The following is a 17,301-nucleotide window of genomic DNA, read 5'->3' as shown; positions in this document are numbered from 1 at the left end:
ACATCCATTTACATGCATTTACAATCATTTTCATCCGTTTACATCCGTTTTCGGTCCATTTACATCCATTTACATCCGTTGACATTCGTTTTTCACCCGTTCCGTTTTTATTTTTGCAGAAGAAAAATAATGTTTTCTTACGTAAATAACAAAAACGGATGTTAACGGATACGGACATTAACGGATGTAAATAGATGTTCATCCGTTTACATCCGCAAGTCCATAGAAATACATGGGGGTCCGTTTTTCATCTGCAAACGGACAGATGAAAAATGGACATAAGGAATGCCCGTGTGAAAGGGACCTTAAGCCTTTCGTTCAAAATAAGCCTCGAGTTGAAACTGGGTTAATTTAACCCTTGTCATGCCATGCATCTCACTCGGGCCATTCTTGGTTGAAAGAAAGAGGGCTCCAAATACTTCACAGTACCAGGGGCAGACTGACAACTCATGGGGCCCCCGGGCAATAGGGGATCATGGGGCCCCTTTGTCCTTGCCAAAACTCAAAAAAGCCTATGAAAAAGGTACCAGGGGCATCTCATGGGGCCCCCTACTGACCCTGGGCTCTCGGGCAGTGCCCGAGTTTCCAAATGGTCAGTTCGCCCCTGCACAGTACTGTGCATGTGATTCTGGGTGGGCCCCTGGTAGGGAGAGGGTTAAACGCCCCTCGCAGCTCAGCTCATTTAGTTCAGACACCCAGTGATGGAATCAAATGTCCCGGTCAGTATATTAGCTGTCACCAAGTATAGATCAATCCAGAACTGAAGCATCACACCAAAATGTTCAAGTGCAAAAAATGTATTTATGCCAGACATAAGTTGTATATAAAAGCCAACACGTTTCGGGGCTATGCTCTCCCTTCATCAGGGCTAGAAGAAACTAGCGAAGAATTAAAGTATGGCAGTGGGTTAGCATAGCCAGGGTCAGCAGCTTGCTCAGGTATAGACTAGTCATAGGTAAAGGGTTCAATATTCTTGTTATCATACTCTTTTTGCAGAGTAAGCAGTCAAAGGAGGGAGAGATTAGGAGGTCTCTGGGAGGAAGGGGTTACATAATCACTCAAAGTGGGGACGAGGGAAGGTAAGGGGTTACACAATCCCCAGCAACTGGCAAAAGTCCCTAGTCACCTAGCATGTAAGGGGTTCAGGGGTGTAAAACTGGCAGCCCTCCAGCTGTTGCCAAACTACAAGTCCCATCATGCCTCTGCCTTTGGGAGTCATGCTGGTAATTGTCAATCTTGCAATGCCTCATGGGATTTGTAGTTTGGCAACAGCCGGAGGGCCGCCAGTTTGACACCTGTGGGTTAGGCAATCCCTAGCAACTGGCAAAGGTCCCTAGCCACCTAGCATGTAAGGGGTTCAGGGGTGTTAAACTGGCGGCCCTCCAGCTGTTGCCAAACTACAAGTCCCATCATGCCTCTGCCTTTGGGAGTCATGCTGGTAACTGTCAATCTTGCAATGCCTCATGGGATTTGTAGTTTGGCAACAGCTGGAGGGCCGCCAGTTTGCCACCTGTGGGTTAGGCAATCCCTAGCAACTGGCAAAGGTCCCTAGCCACCTAGCATGTAAGGGGTTCAGGGGTGTCAAACTGGTGGCCCTCCAGCTGTTGCCAAACTACAAGTCCCATCATGCCTCTGCCTTTGGGAGTCATGCTGGTAACTGTCAATCTTGCAATGCCTCATGGGACTTGAAGTTTGGCAACAGCTGGAGGGCCGCCAGTTTGCCACCTGTGGGTTAGGCAATCCCCAGCAACTGGCAAAGGTCCCTAGCCACATAGCATGTAAGCGGTTCAGGGATGTCAAACTGGTGGCCCTCCAGCTGTTGCGAAACTACAAGTCCCATCATGCCTCTGACTTTGGGAGTCATGCTGGTAATTGTCAATCTTGCAATGCCTCATGGGACTTGTAGTTTGGCAACCGTAAATTGGTCACCTGTGGGTTAGGCAATCCCCAGTATCTGGCAGAGGTTCCTAGCCACTTGTCATGGAAGGGGGCTATGCAATCCCTAGCACCTGGCAGACGTAGTGCTCCAATGAACCATAACGGCACTCTCACATAAACATGAATGTTTGATAGAGATGAATATTTATGGACTTGACAGGTGATGGTGGATTGCCGAGGGTGCAGGTCGCCTATGTGGTATGTTCCCTCCCCTACGTAATGAGATATATAACAAATACACTTGTGACCTAGAAGGATCAAATATTTTGTAACTTTTTGTGCAAGGGCACCCCCCCCTCAATGTATGAGCATTATGTGTCAGCATAAATCCCCCCCCCCTCCCAAAAACATTAATCTGCACACTTACTCCTTAAGCATAAATTCCCTTTACAAGCCAAAATTCCCCCCACACAAAAATCCCCGTCTTACAGTACAAATCCCCCCTTCTCTCCCTCCCCAGTTCCATCTTCCCAGCACAAATCCACTACCTCTCCAATTTCCCCTCTGAGCATATATCCCCCCCCCCCAACAAATCCACCTCTTCATGTACAAGTCACCCCTCCTAGAACAAATCCACTACCTCTCAAATTTCCCCTCTGAGCAAAAATCCCCCCCCCCCAACAAGTCCATCGCTTCATGCACAAATATCCCCTCCTAGCACAAATCCACTACCTCTCAAATTTCTCCTCTGTGCATAAATCCCCCCCCCCCCCAACAAGTCCATCTCTTCATGTATAAATCTCCCTTCCTAGCACAAATCCACTACCTCTCAAATTTCCCCTCTGAGCATAAATCCCCCCCAAAAAAAATCCATCTATCCATGCAAAAATCTCTCCTCCTAGCACAAATCCACTACCACTCACATTTCCCCTCTGAGCATAAATCCCCCCCCCCCCCAAACAAGTCCATCTTTTCATGCACAAATCTCCCCTCCTAGCACAAATCCACTACCCCTCAAATTTCCCCTCTGAGCATCAATCCCCCCCCCCCTCTGACAAATCCACCTCTTCATGCACAATCCACCCTCTTAGCACCAATCCACCACCCCTTAAATTTCCCCTCTGAGCATAAATCCTCCTCCCTCCAAATCCCCCTTTCCCAGCACAAATCCCTTCCTGGCACTAATCCTCCCCCCCAAAAAATTCCCCTTCTAGCAAAAAGCCCCCCAATCATCCCTCCTCCCCCCAAATCTGCCTTCCTGACACAAATCCACCCTCCTAGTACAACCCCCCTTTCCAATTGCCCCTACTAGCACAACCTCCCAAATCTTCACTGTGCCCAAGGCAGCTGTCCCTCCTGCCCACCCCTTGAGAGGACAGATTGCACATGAACATCTCACCAACTTCACTGAACCCAAGAGGACAGATTGCACATGGACATCTCACCAACCTCACTGAACCCAAGAGGACAGATTGCACATGGACATCTCACTAACCTCACTGAACCCAAGAGGACAGATTGCACATGGACATCTCACCAACCTCACTGAACCCAAGAGGACAGATTGCACATGGACATCTCACCAACCTCACTGAACCCAAGAGGACAGATTGCACATGGACATCTCACCAACCTCACTGAACCCAAGAGGACAGATTGCACATGGACATCTCACCAACCTGGATGCCTTTATGTAGAGCACTGTCAGCACTTCTCAACTTTTAAAAGAAGCCTTCCCAAGGAAACATCTCAATATGGTACCCAGAAAGCCCCTTCGGAGTACCTTTCTGAAACTAGTTGCACTTTTTTTACTGATACCCCTAACGTCTAGGGAAAGGTTCTAATGACCATCTGCCTGGTGGCCCATAACAGCAATCTCACATAAACATATGACCAAGATGAACAGTGATGGAATTAACAGGTGACAGTGGTGCCCGAGGGAGGTCAGATTATGTATGCACATTTCCCTCACTTGGGACCTTAAAGCGGCTGTAACCTCAGACATGAAATATGAACAAAGCATATCCCTCTATCAGGGGCGGACTGACAACTCATGGGGCCCCTGTGCAATTGGGGATCATGGGGCCCCTGTGTCCTTGCCCACACTCAAAACACACCCAAAAAAGCCTATAAAAAGGTACGAGGGGCATTTTATAAGGCCCCCTTCTGACCCCAGGCCCTCTGGCAGTGCCCGAGTGCTCGAATGATCAGTTTGCCCCTGCCCTCTATAGTGTGCCCTCTATAGTGTGTTCTTGTCTCAATCCAGAGTAATGTCATTTCTGACCACGGCCTTGTTTCTCTGCAATTAGCATGTGTCACTTCCAATGAGTTATCCTGACACCAAGAGAAAAATGGTGACAGGGGAAGAACCTCCAACAGATTGGTGTGTCTCTTGCTTCCAATCAGCTCTCAGAGCTCATCTCAATGGTATAACTTCAGCTCCCCACCCCCTGCTTTTCATAGCTGAGAGATCCTTTGTAGGTCAGATCATGCAGTTTTCCCCAACCTGAGAAGTCTAAGGGCACCTTCAAATGGACTTGTCAGCACTTCACCTGTCAATGTTGAAAAAGCAGAAGTCATCCCAAGAAGCAGACACCTCAATATAATAGCCAGAAACCTTCTTATGAGTACCTCTCTGAAACTAGTTTCACTTTTTTTGCTGATCTCCTTAACTTCTGGAGAAATATTTTAATGGCCAGTAACTAATGACCTGTGACTAATGACCATCTGCCTGCCCAATGGTAGTGTCCCAGTGGCCCAGAATGGCAGTTGATGGGGCTTAGCCCTGATGTCAGGAAAGCCATGCTCCAGTAACAAAGTGAAACTGATTTCAGAGATGTGCATAGGTGACTATAGGACTTAGACAGGACTTTTTTTTTATTCTATAATATACAGTTGCAAGAAAAAGTATGTGAACCCCTTGGGATTACGTGGAGTTGTGCATGAATTGGGCATAAAATGTGCTCTGAACGTCATCTAAGTCACAACAATAGAAGAACACAGTCTGCTGAACATAATACTACACAAACATTAGATGTTGCCATGGTTTAATTGCACATAACATGTAAACATTCACAGTGCAGGGAGGAAAAAGTATGTGAACCCCTAGCTTAATGACTTCTCCCAGAGCTAATTGGAGCCAGGAGTGAGCCAACCTTGACTCCAATCAGTGTGATGATATTGGATGTGTTGCTGATAGCTGTCCTGCCCTGAAAAAACACACACCCGTTTTGGGTTTACTGGTTTCAAGAAGCACTGTCTGATGTGAACCATGCCTCGCAGAAAAGAGCTCTCAGAAGACCTACGATCAAGAATTGTTGACTTGCATGAAGCTGGAAAGGGTTACAAAAGTATCTCCTTGAGCCTTGATGTTCATGTGTCCACGGTAAGACAGACTGTCTACAAATAGAGAAAGTTTAGCACTGTTGCTACTCTCCCTAGGCGTGGTCGTCCTGTAAAAATGACTGCAAGAGCACAGCGCAGAATGCTGCATGAGGTAAAGAAGAATCCCAGAGTGTCAGCTAAAGACCTACAGAAATCTCTGGCACATGCTAACATTTTTGTTGACACATATACAATAAGGAAAACATTAAACAAGAATGGAGTACATGGGAGGACACCACGAAGGAAGCCATTGCTGTCCAAAAAGAAGATTGCAGCACGTTTGAAGTTTGCAAAAGAGCACCTGGATGTGTCCACAGCACTACTGGCAAAATATACTGTGGACAGATGAAACCAAGATTGAGTTGTTTGGGAAGAACACACAACACTATGTGTGGAGAAACAAAGGCACAGCACACCAACATCAAAACCTCATCCCCACTGTGAAACATGGCGGAGGGAGCATCATGGTTTGGGGCTGCTTTGCTGCCTCAGGGCCTAGACGGATTGTTGTCATTGATGGGAAAATGAATTCCAGAGTATATCAAGACATTTTGCAGGAAAACGTACAACCATCTGTCCGCCAACTGAAGCTCCGCAGAGGATGGGTGATGCAACAGGACAATGACCCAAAGCATACAAGTCATTCAACAAAACAATGGCTGCAACAGCACAGAATACGCCTTCTGGAGTGGCCCAGTCAGAGTGCTGACCTCAACCCGATTGAAATGCTGTGGCATGACCTTAAGAGAGCGATTCACACCAGACATCCCAAGAAGATTGCTACACTGAAACGGTTTTGTGAAGAGGAGTGGTCCAAAATGACTCCAGATCGTTGTGCAGGTCTGATCTGCAACTACAGGAAACGTTTGGTTGAGGTTATTGCTGCCAAAGGAGGGTCAACCAGTTATTAAGTCCAAAGGTTCACATACTTTTTCCTCCCTGCACTGTGAATGTTTACATGTTATGTGCAATTAAACCATGGCAACATCTAATGTTTGTGTAGTATTATGTTCAGCAGACTGTGTTCTTCTATTGTTGTGACTTAGATGACGTTCAGAGCACATTTTATGCCCAATTCATGCAAAACTCCACGTAATCCCAAGGGGTTCCCAAGGGGTTCACATACTTTTTCTTGCAACTGTATATGAACGTGACCCTCTTGATGTAGGTAACATTTTCAATGCATGATCGTAATGTTTTAAATCCTTGTGACTGTAGTTTGTATTCATATATCCACTTGTTATCCACATCCGCTCATTCTATATGCACTTTTCTGCATCACAGTGATTTTAGCGCTCCTATTGCTCAGATTCAGTCGGCTCTGGCTCATCGAATACAATAGGTTCTTAAAGAGTCTCTCAATAGGTGTTTAGCTGAGATGCTGACCAGAGGCGTAGCTAGGGGGGGCGGGGGGTACATATGTAACCGGACGCCAAGGTACAGGGGTGCCAAAATGAGGCTTACAACCAGGGACTTATTTGCCGTGAGGCAAACAAGGCGTTTGCCTAGGGCGGCACTTTTTAGGGCCGGTGCGGTGCCGCCGCCCCCCCCTTCCAATGGAAGGGAAACTTAGTACAGGGCGGGCAGCGGGCTGCTGTGTCTTACCTGGCTCTGTGTCCCAGTTCCACGACGATCCAGTCCAGGAGGCACTGCTGGAGGAGGGGTAGAGAGGTCCGCAGGTCCGGTGTCTTCTTTTCCCTGGACGCGATGTGTGGGCGGGATGACATGCCACCCCTGTCATCTGGCTACACCCTCGGGATCACTAGACAGCCTAAGGCAGCTTGTACCTCCCTGTGCAAGCTCCGCCTCCTCACCGGTGATTGGGCGCCAGAACTGTAGCTCAAGAAAGGCACACAGGCGGCCAATCACCTGCGAGGAGGCGGAGCTTGGAGAGGAGGAGCTGATCAGCAGTGCGAAGATCGGGTGAGGGAGCGGCCGGAGCAAGTGAAGAAGACAGCTGACCGGTAAGTGTGCCGTGCAGATGGTGCTGCTGCAACCAGGTATGCTGGCTGTGGATGGGAGAGGGAAGGAGCCTAGGCTGGAGCAGGGGTCAGCAAGGTAAGTGTCCTTGGTGTCAGTGGGAGGAATAGTGCCCCATCATTGGTGTCAGTGGGAGGAATTGTGCCCCATCATTGGTATTAGCGGGAGGAATAGTGCCCCATGAATGGTGTCAGTAGGAGTAATAGTGCTCCATCATTGGTATCAGTGGGAGGAATAGTGCCCCGTCATTGGTATCAGTGGGAGGAATAGTGCCCCATCATTGGTATCAGTGGGAGGAATAGTGCCCCATCATTGGTGTCAGTGGGAGGAATAGTGCCCCATCATTGGTGTCAGTGGGAGGAATAATGCCCCGTCATTGGTATCAGTGGGAGGAATAGTGCCTCGTCATTGGTATCAGTGGGAGGAATAGTGTCCCATCATTGGTATCAGTGGGAGGAATAGTGTCCCATCATTGGTATCAATGGGAGGAATAGTGTCCCATCATTGGTATCAGTGGGAGGAATAGTGCCCCATCATTGGTATCAGTGGGAGGAATAGTGTCCCGTCATTGGTATCAGTGGGAGGAATAGTGCCCCATCATTGGTATCAGTGGGAGGAATAGTGCCCCATCATTGGTATCAATGGGAGGAATAGTGTCCCATCATTGGTATCAGTGGGAGGAATAGTGTCCCGTCATTGGTATCAATGGGAGGAATAGTGCCCCATCATTGGTATCAGTGGAGGAATAGTGTCCCGTCATTGGTATCAGTGGGAGGAATAGTGCCCCGTCATTGGTATCAGTGGGAGGAATAGTGCCCCATCATTGGTATCAGTGGGAGGAATAGTGCCCCATCATTGGTGTCAGTGGGAGGAATAGTGCCCCATCTTTGGTGTCAATGGGAGGAATAGTGCCCATCATTGGTATCAGTGGGAGGAATAGTGCCCCATCATTGGTGTCAGTGGGAGGAATAGTGCCCCATCATTGGTGTCACTGATGTGATTAAACGGGGAGGGGGGCTGGGGCGCCAATTGTATAGTTCGTCCCCGGGCGCAAAACATCCTAGCTACGCCTCTGATGCTTCCCTACTGCCTAAAGAAACATCCACTAATGGAGAACTGTATAAATAACTGGATTCCATACCCATAGTGACAGGATCTGCTGCTGCTACAGAACAGAGATTTGCATCGTCACACAAAGATTTCCTATGAAATTGAGAAATTCCCACACTTGACGTCATAAGTGTTGTTGCTAAACTAAGACTTGCATTGGGCCATCAAATGGTGGGAGGCAGAGGATGGGCTGAGCCATTCCTGACCACCCAATGAAACTCAGGCATGAAAATAATAAAACAGCAAAGAGAATGAGCATTGCTTTAAAAATTACTTTTAGGTAAAAATTACAAACTGAGATACAAGTGATTTCGGAAAGCCTGTGCTGTCTTTGTTGACCTGAAAATGCTATTAGCCTGGCTGTCTCAGGTTTCTGAGCCACTGACTTAGCGATGGAACTCCTGACCTGCATCCTTGGTCATGGACTCAAAAAGTAATAAAGCTGCTCCATCAGCCAGGCAACTAGCATTTTCAGAAGGAGAGGTCAGCCATGGCAGCAGCAATCACTCAATGAGCTCAGGTTTCCTTTAATTAAGCTTGCTGTAATGTCCTTGCCTTCCCCCTAATGACCTGAGTGACATCAATCAGTGCAGCTATTGCATTGCCTCAATATGATCTGCAGCGGTCATAGCCAGCAGCCTGGAACCCGGCTCATTCATAGCAAGCGTGAAACCCAAGTAACCAATCAGAAATCATCTCTCAGACGATAGGACTCACATCTCATTGGCTTCTCTGGGTTGCTACACTTTGCACCTACCGACGCTGTTATGCAATGCTCAGCAAGATCCGGGTGATTGGGTACATCAAGAAGACATAGAAGCTGGCCATGTCTATCCAGGAGAAAAGTTGCATTTTGTATCAAAATGTAACAAATTGTATCAAGGAAATCATTATTATCTGAGGACCCCAACGTTGATTTCACAGCAGCGTTGCGTCTCCAGGGAGAAAAGCGCTATAAAATTATGATCATTTTTATAATTGATATTTTTATTGTTATTGCAATTATTATTACTTGTATTATTTTTGTTTTTGCTATTTTTATTATTGTTACAAATATCAATATTACCTTTATTATTATTATTGTTGTTGCTATTTTTATTATTGTTACAAATATCAATATTACCTTTATTATTATTATTATTGTTGTTGCTATTTTTATTATTGTCACAAATATCAATATTACCTTTATTATTATTATTGTTGTTGCTATTTTTATTATTGTCACAAATATCAATATTACCTTTATTATTATTATTGTTGTTGCTATTTTTATTATTGTCACAAATATCAATATTACCTTTATTATTATTATTGTTGTTGCTATTTTTATTATTGTCACAAATATCAATATTACCTTTATTATTATTATTGTTGTTGCTATTTTTATTATTATTACAGATATCAATATTACCTTTATTATTATTATCGTTGTTGCTATTTTTATTATTGTCACAAATATCAATATTACCTTTATTATTATTATTGTTGCTATTTTTATTATTGTCACAAATATCAATATTACCTTTATTATTTTTATTGTTGTTGCTATTTTTATTATTATTACAGATATCAATATTACCTTTATTATTATTATTGTTGTTGTTGCTATTTTTATTATTGTTACAGATATCAATATTACCTTTATTATTATTATTGTTGTTGTTGTTGTTGCTATTTTTATATCACAAGTATTGCTAATATTGCTATCTTTTTCATTGTTTCAATTCGTCTTCTTCTTCCTATTATTTTCACAATTTTCATCATTATTACAATTATCATTTTTCTTAAAGACCCACTACTAGTAGCAGCTGTCCTTTGAAGGGTTAACACAAGTCCAAAAGAAGTACAGAATATATGGGTGGTCCCATAAAATTTTCAAGTGTTGTCCAATTTCAAGTCATCACCATCTGTTTAAAAAAATTCCCACACCAACAAGAAAATAACAAAACAAAAATAATACACCCCCCCCCCCCACATCACCATCATCAGTAACAATCTGGCATTGAAAGGGTCAGGCCCTGCAGTTCTTCGAACTACGCAGATTTTCTGTTCAACGCACAACATTTTATAATCACTTTGTATCATCAGATTAACCCCTCGCAGTTGCAAAGCAAAGATTTCCATATGCATGAAATCAGTTAAAGGACAAGGAAATACGAATCGGCCCCCAACATCAAAATCCATCCAGATGCCAAGAGGCCATTGGAACGCGTAGCCCTATGCAGGGGTGCACAGACACAACAAACACCAGAACAAGCTGGATGGTAACTGGATGTGTTGATATCCAAGCATGGGCTATAGGACCCTTTCCTAGACAGGCCATCCATTGTAGTCTATTCCATGCATGGGGGTGCAGAGACATCTCCATGAAAGCAGACAGCTGCAATAACTCTGTAGGATATGGTGATGTATAGACACATATTGGAGTTGCAGATGGGAACTATACAGCTCTATAGATACACCAGCCATTAATGTTCCCACTCCGGAACAGATGCTGTACACAGCAGGTCCTACATGCAGCTGCAATACATACATCCTATTAGGCATAACCCCCCCCCCCCCATCATCCCCTCCGCTGTCCCCATCTAGGATCTCTTAGCGGGATCAGAGGTCAGCACAGACCCTGCCTATTTGTCTTCTATTTCATTGATCCAACAGCATGTCATCAACGCGGGGACTATGGAAGCATTGCATTAACCCTTGCACCACCTGGGGCCAAGGTACAGATCTGCAGGAGGAAAGGGTAATTAGAATGTCAAAGAAGAAAAGAGGAGGGGATGGGGGGGGGGGCTCAGTGATTGTAAAGGACCCCCCCTTCACCAGCCCTCCCTTAGTCTTTATGACTTCATTAATCCATTTTTTTTATTTTAACCTTTGACTTATGATCCAACTGGTATGTGAGATGTCCAAAGCGTTTGATCCCCCCCCCCACCGCCCTCCCCAAAAGGAAGAAGGTACTTGGCAGAGGCTGCGTTGGAATCCCTACAGAGGCATTCCGGTGTTCACTGCATCAACTCCTCAAAGCCAACCATACCATGGACCACCAGATATGAACTCCTCAAACCCAACCATATCATGGACCACCAGACCTCAACTCCTCAAACCCAACCATATCATGGACCAGACCTGAACACCTCAAACCCATCCATGACAGGAACCACCAAAGTACCAACACCCCCCCCCCCCCCCCACCCCCTCCAATCATCTCCCTCCTGCTCAACTTTCCAGCTAATGGCAAAAATAAAAATGAAAAAAAAAAAGAAATTAGGGGTCCCCCCTCCATCCGGAGATTTAACTACTGCTGGAAACTATTTCATTCACAAATCTAACGGATGCCTGTGCCGGGGTCGTGGACCGAGACAGGGGACACCACAGAGATAAATAAACGGCGCGGTCCCAAAAGCACTACATAAGAAGGTTCATTAAAATGTGGTACCTTCTGTCAGCATCACCGTGACCGCCAGGCTGGTCAGGAACGCTCGCAGGACTGTCGTCTTCATTTTTATTCCGCTTCTCGCTGTTCTCCGGCTGTCCTTCTTCTGTTCGCTGCTTTATTTTCGCTCTCTCTCCTTTTTTTCCTCTTTTTTTTTTTTTAATAATTCGCTCCTCGTTAACCCAATCCCCCCTCCCCTCCCTCAATGTTCCAGTACGGTCGCTCTTAGCGATGGGAAGCGGCGAAGGATGGAGGAGAGTGCAAAGCCGCCGTGCAGGGATTGATGGAGGAGGATGGAAGGAATTGTAGACTGGGAATCTGTATCAAGCCCCCCCCTTCCTGGCTCACTCTCTCTCTCTCTCTCTCTCTCTTTTCCTCTGCCTCTCCTATTTTCCTCTCTCTCTTTCTCTCTCCCTCTCTCTCTCTGAAAGCCCCCTCCTCCTCCTCCAATTCCCCTTTCACCCCCCTTTAACACACACATACAAACAGACACACACACTCTTCCATTGCCTTCTGCAAACCATATGGGCTTTCTGACAGATGGAAGTTGAGTGGCAGGGCCAGGGAGCCAATCAGGGCTTGCGTCAGGCGGGGGCTTGCCTCTCTGATGGCAGTTGGTAGAGCCAATGAGAAGGTGTTGAGGTTTTGGTTGGAAAAAAAAAAAATAAAAAAAAAAGGAAAGCATGATTTGGTGGGCTTCCTGATGCTTTAACTTCATCCATCCACAAGGCTTTTGTTACTGCGGTACTGGAATGTGGAGACTGCCCTGGCCTCCATCTCTCTCTTCCTCTCTTTCTCCTTCCCTCTCTCCTCTGCATCTTATCCCTTCTCCTGTACTGGAGACACAGCAGTGCTTTGCCTTCGTCTGCCTAAAGATAAAAATGGTGATTTCCGTAGACGGATTGGAGTTTTAGGGAAGTTGTGAAAAAGATGGAACTTCAGATAAATTGGAGAAGTGAATTTGGTTAAATTGTGATGATAATAAAAAAAATACTATATGTTATATTGTGTGTATATATATATATATATATATATATATATGTTATTATTACACAGGATTTATATATTATTATTATTATTATTATTACACAGGATTTATATATTATTATTATTATTATTATACAGGATTTATATATTATTATTATTATTATTATTACACAGGATTTATATATTATTATTATTATTATTATACAGGATTTATATATTATTATTATTATTATACAGAATTTATATATTATTATTATTATTATTATACAGGATTTATATATTATTATTATTACACAGGATTTATATATTATTATTATACAGGATTTATATATTATTATTATTATACAGGATTTATATATTATTATTATACAGGATTTATATATTATTATTATTATACAGGATTTATATATTATTATTATACAGGATTTATATAGCGCCAACAGTTTGCTCAGCGCTTTACATTATAGTGGGAGACAATACAGCAACAATACAGTTCAATACAAGAGGGATTTGAGTGCCCTGATCCTGGGAGCTTACAATCTAAGAGGGAGGGGTTAATGGTACAATAGGTAATAACTGTGGGGGAGGGAGTGGTTAGAAGAATAGAAGATTCCATTATTAGCAGAGGGCGGGATAGGCTTCCCTAAAGAGATAGGTTTTCAGAGATCACCTAAAAGTAAGTAGAGTAGACGATAGTCTGATAGATTGGGGTAGGGAGTTCCAGAGGATGGGTGGCGCCCTGGAGAAGTCCTGGAGCCGGGCATGGGAGGAGGAGATAAGGGAGCTAGAGATTAGGAGGTCTTGCGAGAAGCGGAGAGGGCGGTTTGGGCAGGAGCGGACTGACAACTCATGGGGCCCCCAGGCCCAAACTCGAAAAAGCCTATGAAAAAGGTACCAGGGGCATCTAATGGGGCCCCCTACTGACCCCAGGCATTCAGGCAGTGCCCGAGTTTCCAAATGGTTTGGGTGATATTTAGAGATATTTTTATATATATATATATATATATATATATATACCGAGCCCATAACTTTAATCTAAGGGTCATTTTTTTTAAATAATAAACATGTTAAACTTACCTGCTCTGTGTAATAGTTTTGCACAGAGCAGCCCCGATCCTCCTCTTCTCAGGTCCCCCCGCCAATGCTCCTAGCTCCTTCTCCCTGCTGAGTGCACCTATAGCAAGATGCTTGCTATGGAGGCACTTGCGCATGCTTACTCCAAAGATGGTTCTGTGTGTCCATTGACACACAGATCGCTGCTCGGCTCCACTCCTGGCTTCCTCATCACTGGTTGTGATTGACAGCAGTGGGAGCAAATGGCTCCTGCTGGTGTGTCTGAGCCAATAAGTAGGGAGAGAAGAGAGAGCCGATGCTCTCAGGCACGGCGATCTGGCTTAGGTAAGTATTAGGGAGGGGGAGCTGCATGCCAAAATGTTTTTACCTTAATGTACAGAATGCATAAAAATAAAAAACCTGGGGCCTTTAGAACCACTTTAAGGGCCCCTTCACACCACAGAAATGCATTCTGGATGTCTTCCGGGATGCTTTTCTGCATGCACGTTTTTAATGCGTTCTTGTGCGTTTTTGGATGCGTTTTCAATGTGTTCCAGTGCATTTTTCCAAGGTTTCCTTTTTTTTTTTTGCTATAATTTTGCTGCATTTTAGTACAGTTCAGAAAAGATTCAGCATGTTCTAATTTTTTTTGACTGCACTGGTGTGTACTATGTCATTGGAACAGGGGCGGACTGACCATTCGAGCACTCGGGCATAGCCCGAGGGTCCGGGGTCAGTAGGGGGCCCCATGAAATGCCCCTGGTACCTTTTTATAGGCTTTTTTGAGTGTGGGCACTCCACCATATTCCTGGCACTCCACCATTAATCAGTGTGACTTGTCTACTGCTCCACATGAGTACAAACCATGTTCCACCGCTGTGTACCTGCCATCTGTCTCCACTGACTCTTACCTCCAAGACACGACCTACCCAGGGGCGGACTGACCATTCGAATACTTGGGCACTGCCCGTGGGCCCGGGGCCAGTAGGGGGCCTTATGAAATGCCCCTGGTACCTTTTATAGGCTTTTTTGAGTTTGGGCAAGGACACAGGGGCCCCATGATCCTCTATTGCCTGGGGGCCCCATGAGTTGTCAGTCCGCCCCTGGACCCACCATATGGTGAAAGTCAAATGCTCCTTCCCAGATCGCTGGCTTTGAGAAATACCGCAATCCTTCCAGCGTTCGCCGCTCCACAATCATATACAGACTCCTATACTCAGCAGGATATAAAAAGAATAGGAGATCTGATAGTGTAATATGCAGCCGCTCAAGCCTTGATTCATTCAAAGTTAAAATGTTACTCCCAAAAAAAGGGCACTCTATAATCCAGTGCGCTGAATCCCAAATCTCTATTGTATGACAAGCCGTTTCTTAAGGTATAGACATCGGCAGGAGAGATATGATAAAATGGTGACTCACAACCTTCCGTGTGTGCTGACGTCACATGGTGCCCGCACTGACGCGTTTCGTCACTTTGTACAGCAACTTCCTCATAAGCAAGTTTTTTTTTTTTGTTTTTTTTAGAGCTCATTGTATAATTATTATATTATTAATATTATATTATACAGGATTTATATACAGTACTGACAACAGTGTGTGCAACACTTTACAAAATGAAGGCAGACATTACAGTTACAATACAATTTGGTACAAGAGGAAACAGAGGGCCCGGCTTGTTATTTGAAATGTGGATGAAATTCATCTCTAGTAAATGAACTGAGCAAAGCACAATGTATGGCTACATGAGCAGCAAAGATGCTGATTTTGCAAGAGTTTGGTGTGGGAACGTTCAGCAGTGAAATAGCGGTGTATATATATATATATATATATATATATATATAGTATATATCTATTTATATATTTTTTTTTTCACAGTATACTGTATATATATATATATATATATATATATTTTATGTATATACATACATACACATATACAGTATATATATATATATATATGTATGTATATATATATATATAAATATATATATATATATACTGTGAAAACAAAAAATATATATATAGATAGATAGATGGATAGATATATACTGTATATATATATATACAATTTTATTTTATTATTATTTTTTCCCAACACTGTTACGTCACATTTACATGTATAACAAACATTTATTTGGTAGCGCGGTCGTTTTTTGTTTTTATTTTTATGTTGTCCCTGAAGTTGATGCATTGAAAGCAGAAAAAATGTTCATCTCAGTTTGGTGGGTATGAGGCTGCATAGCCGCAGAGAGGTCTGGGTGCCCATGCTGACCCGTGTTCACAGCCAAAAACACCTACAATGGGCATGCAAGCATCAGAACTGGACCAAAGAGCAATGGAAGAAGGTGGGTGATGGAATGTGTGTGCATCATTTACCTGGGGAAGAGATGGCACCAGGATGCAGGATGGGAAGAAGGCAAGCCGGTGGAGGCAGTGTGATGCTTTGGTCAATGTTCTCCTGGGAAACCTTGGGTCCTCCCATTCATGTGAATGTTACTTGACGCCTGCCACCTACCTAGTACCAAGTACACCCCTTAATGGAGATGGTATTCCTTGATGGCAGTGGCCTCTTTCGTCAGGATAATGTACTCTGCCACACTGCAAAAATGGTTCAAGAATGGCCAGAGGAACACAACGAGGTTGAAGTGTTGACTTGGCCTTCAAAACCTCCAGATCCCAATCCATTGAGCAGTTGTGTGATGTGCTGGAGAGTCCATGGAGCCCCCATCTTCACAGGAGTATTCAGGTCCTTCATATATACCACACATGAGAAACTCTTGCTTATAAAATGGGGCTTCTTAGGTCACATACTACATATTGTAATACGTGTTCCAACTGCGTTGGCCAACTGCGTTGAAGTGATCTCTAGGGTTGCCACCTCATCCCTTTATACCCGAACACATATGTATTACACGGGATCTGAGGCTAATTTACTGCAGATAAGGCACTAAGTGAGTTTAATTACCACCTTAATCAGCCACAGAACCTGTATAATTAATATGTGTTCGGGTTTAAAGGGATGAGTTGGCAACCCCAGTGATCCCACTCTGGTCAGTCCCCACTCTATCGTACAGATTTTCCAATTCTTATTCACTGCTGTAGAGATTATGGACATATCGCCCCAATATGGGGCAGACAGACAGAGCTGGAGATGAAGACAGCTCTGGACAAAAATCAAGCCATGCATCTCCACAATGGGAAAAAACAAATTAACCCCCGGTTCACATCTATGAGGCTGTGCGGGACGTGTTTTGCGCGGGCATGAGAGCCCATTCATTTGAATGGACTCCCATGTCCTGTGAAACGCAGGGAAGAAGTCCCTGCACTTCTATGGAAAACACAGCCCGCACGGGAACCTCGATTCCCAGTACGGTTGCGTTTTCCAGTGCAGGCGGGGTGCCATTAGAACTAACGGGTACGCATTTCTCTATGCGGGTGGTGCGGCTACATGGATTTTCGTACGGATCCGCAGTGGC

At 44.5% G+C, this 17,301-nt stretch overlaps 1 protein-coding gene across 1 annotated transcript in view; it reads right to left on the bottom strand.

Moving 5' to 3' along the window:
* IGLON5 (IgLON family member 5) overlaps nucleotides 1-12,196 on the bottom strand; it is a 632,942-nt gene extending 620,746 nt beyond the window's left edge. Inside the window, exon 1 of the mRNA XM_089665070.1 lies at nucleotides 11,789-12,196. Within this exon, the coding sequence (XP_089521196.1) occupies nucleotides 11,789-11,852 (64 nt within the window). The 5' untranslated portion in view covers nucleotides 11,853-12,196. The remainder of the gene's footprint in view (nucleotides 1-11,788) is intronic.
* Between the last annotated feature and the right edge of the window lie 5,105 nt (nucleotides 12,197-17,301).

The sequence above is a fragment of the Staurois parvus genome, unplaced genomic scaffold (genome assembly GCF_062004578.1).
Source record: "Staurois parvus isolate SC_StPar_1 unplaced genomic scaffold, SC_StPar_1.0 ptg002113l, whole genome shotgun sequence".
NCBI classification, from domain to species: Eukaryota; Metazoa; Chordata; class Amphibia; order Anura; family Ranidae; genus Staurois; species Staurois parvus.
This window is presented reverse-complemented; position numbering and strand designations above follow the sequence as displayed.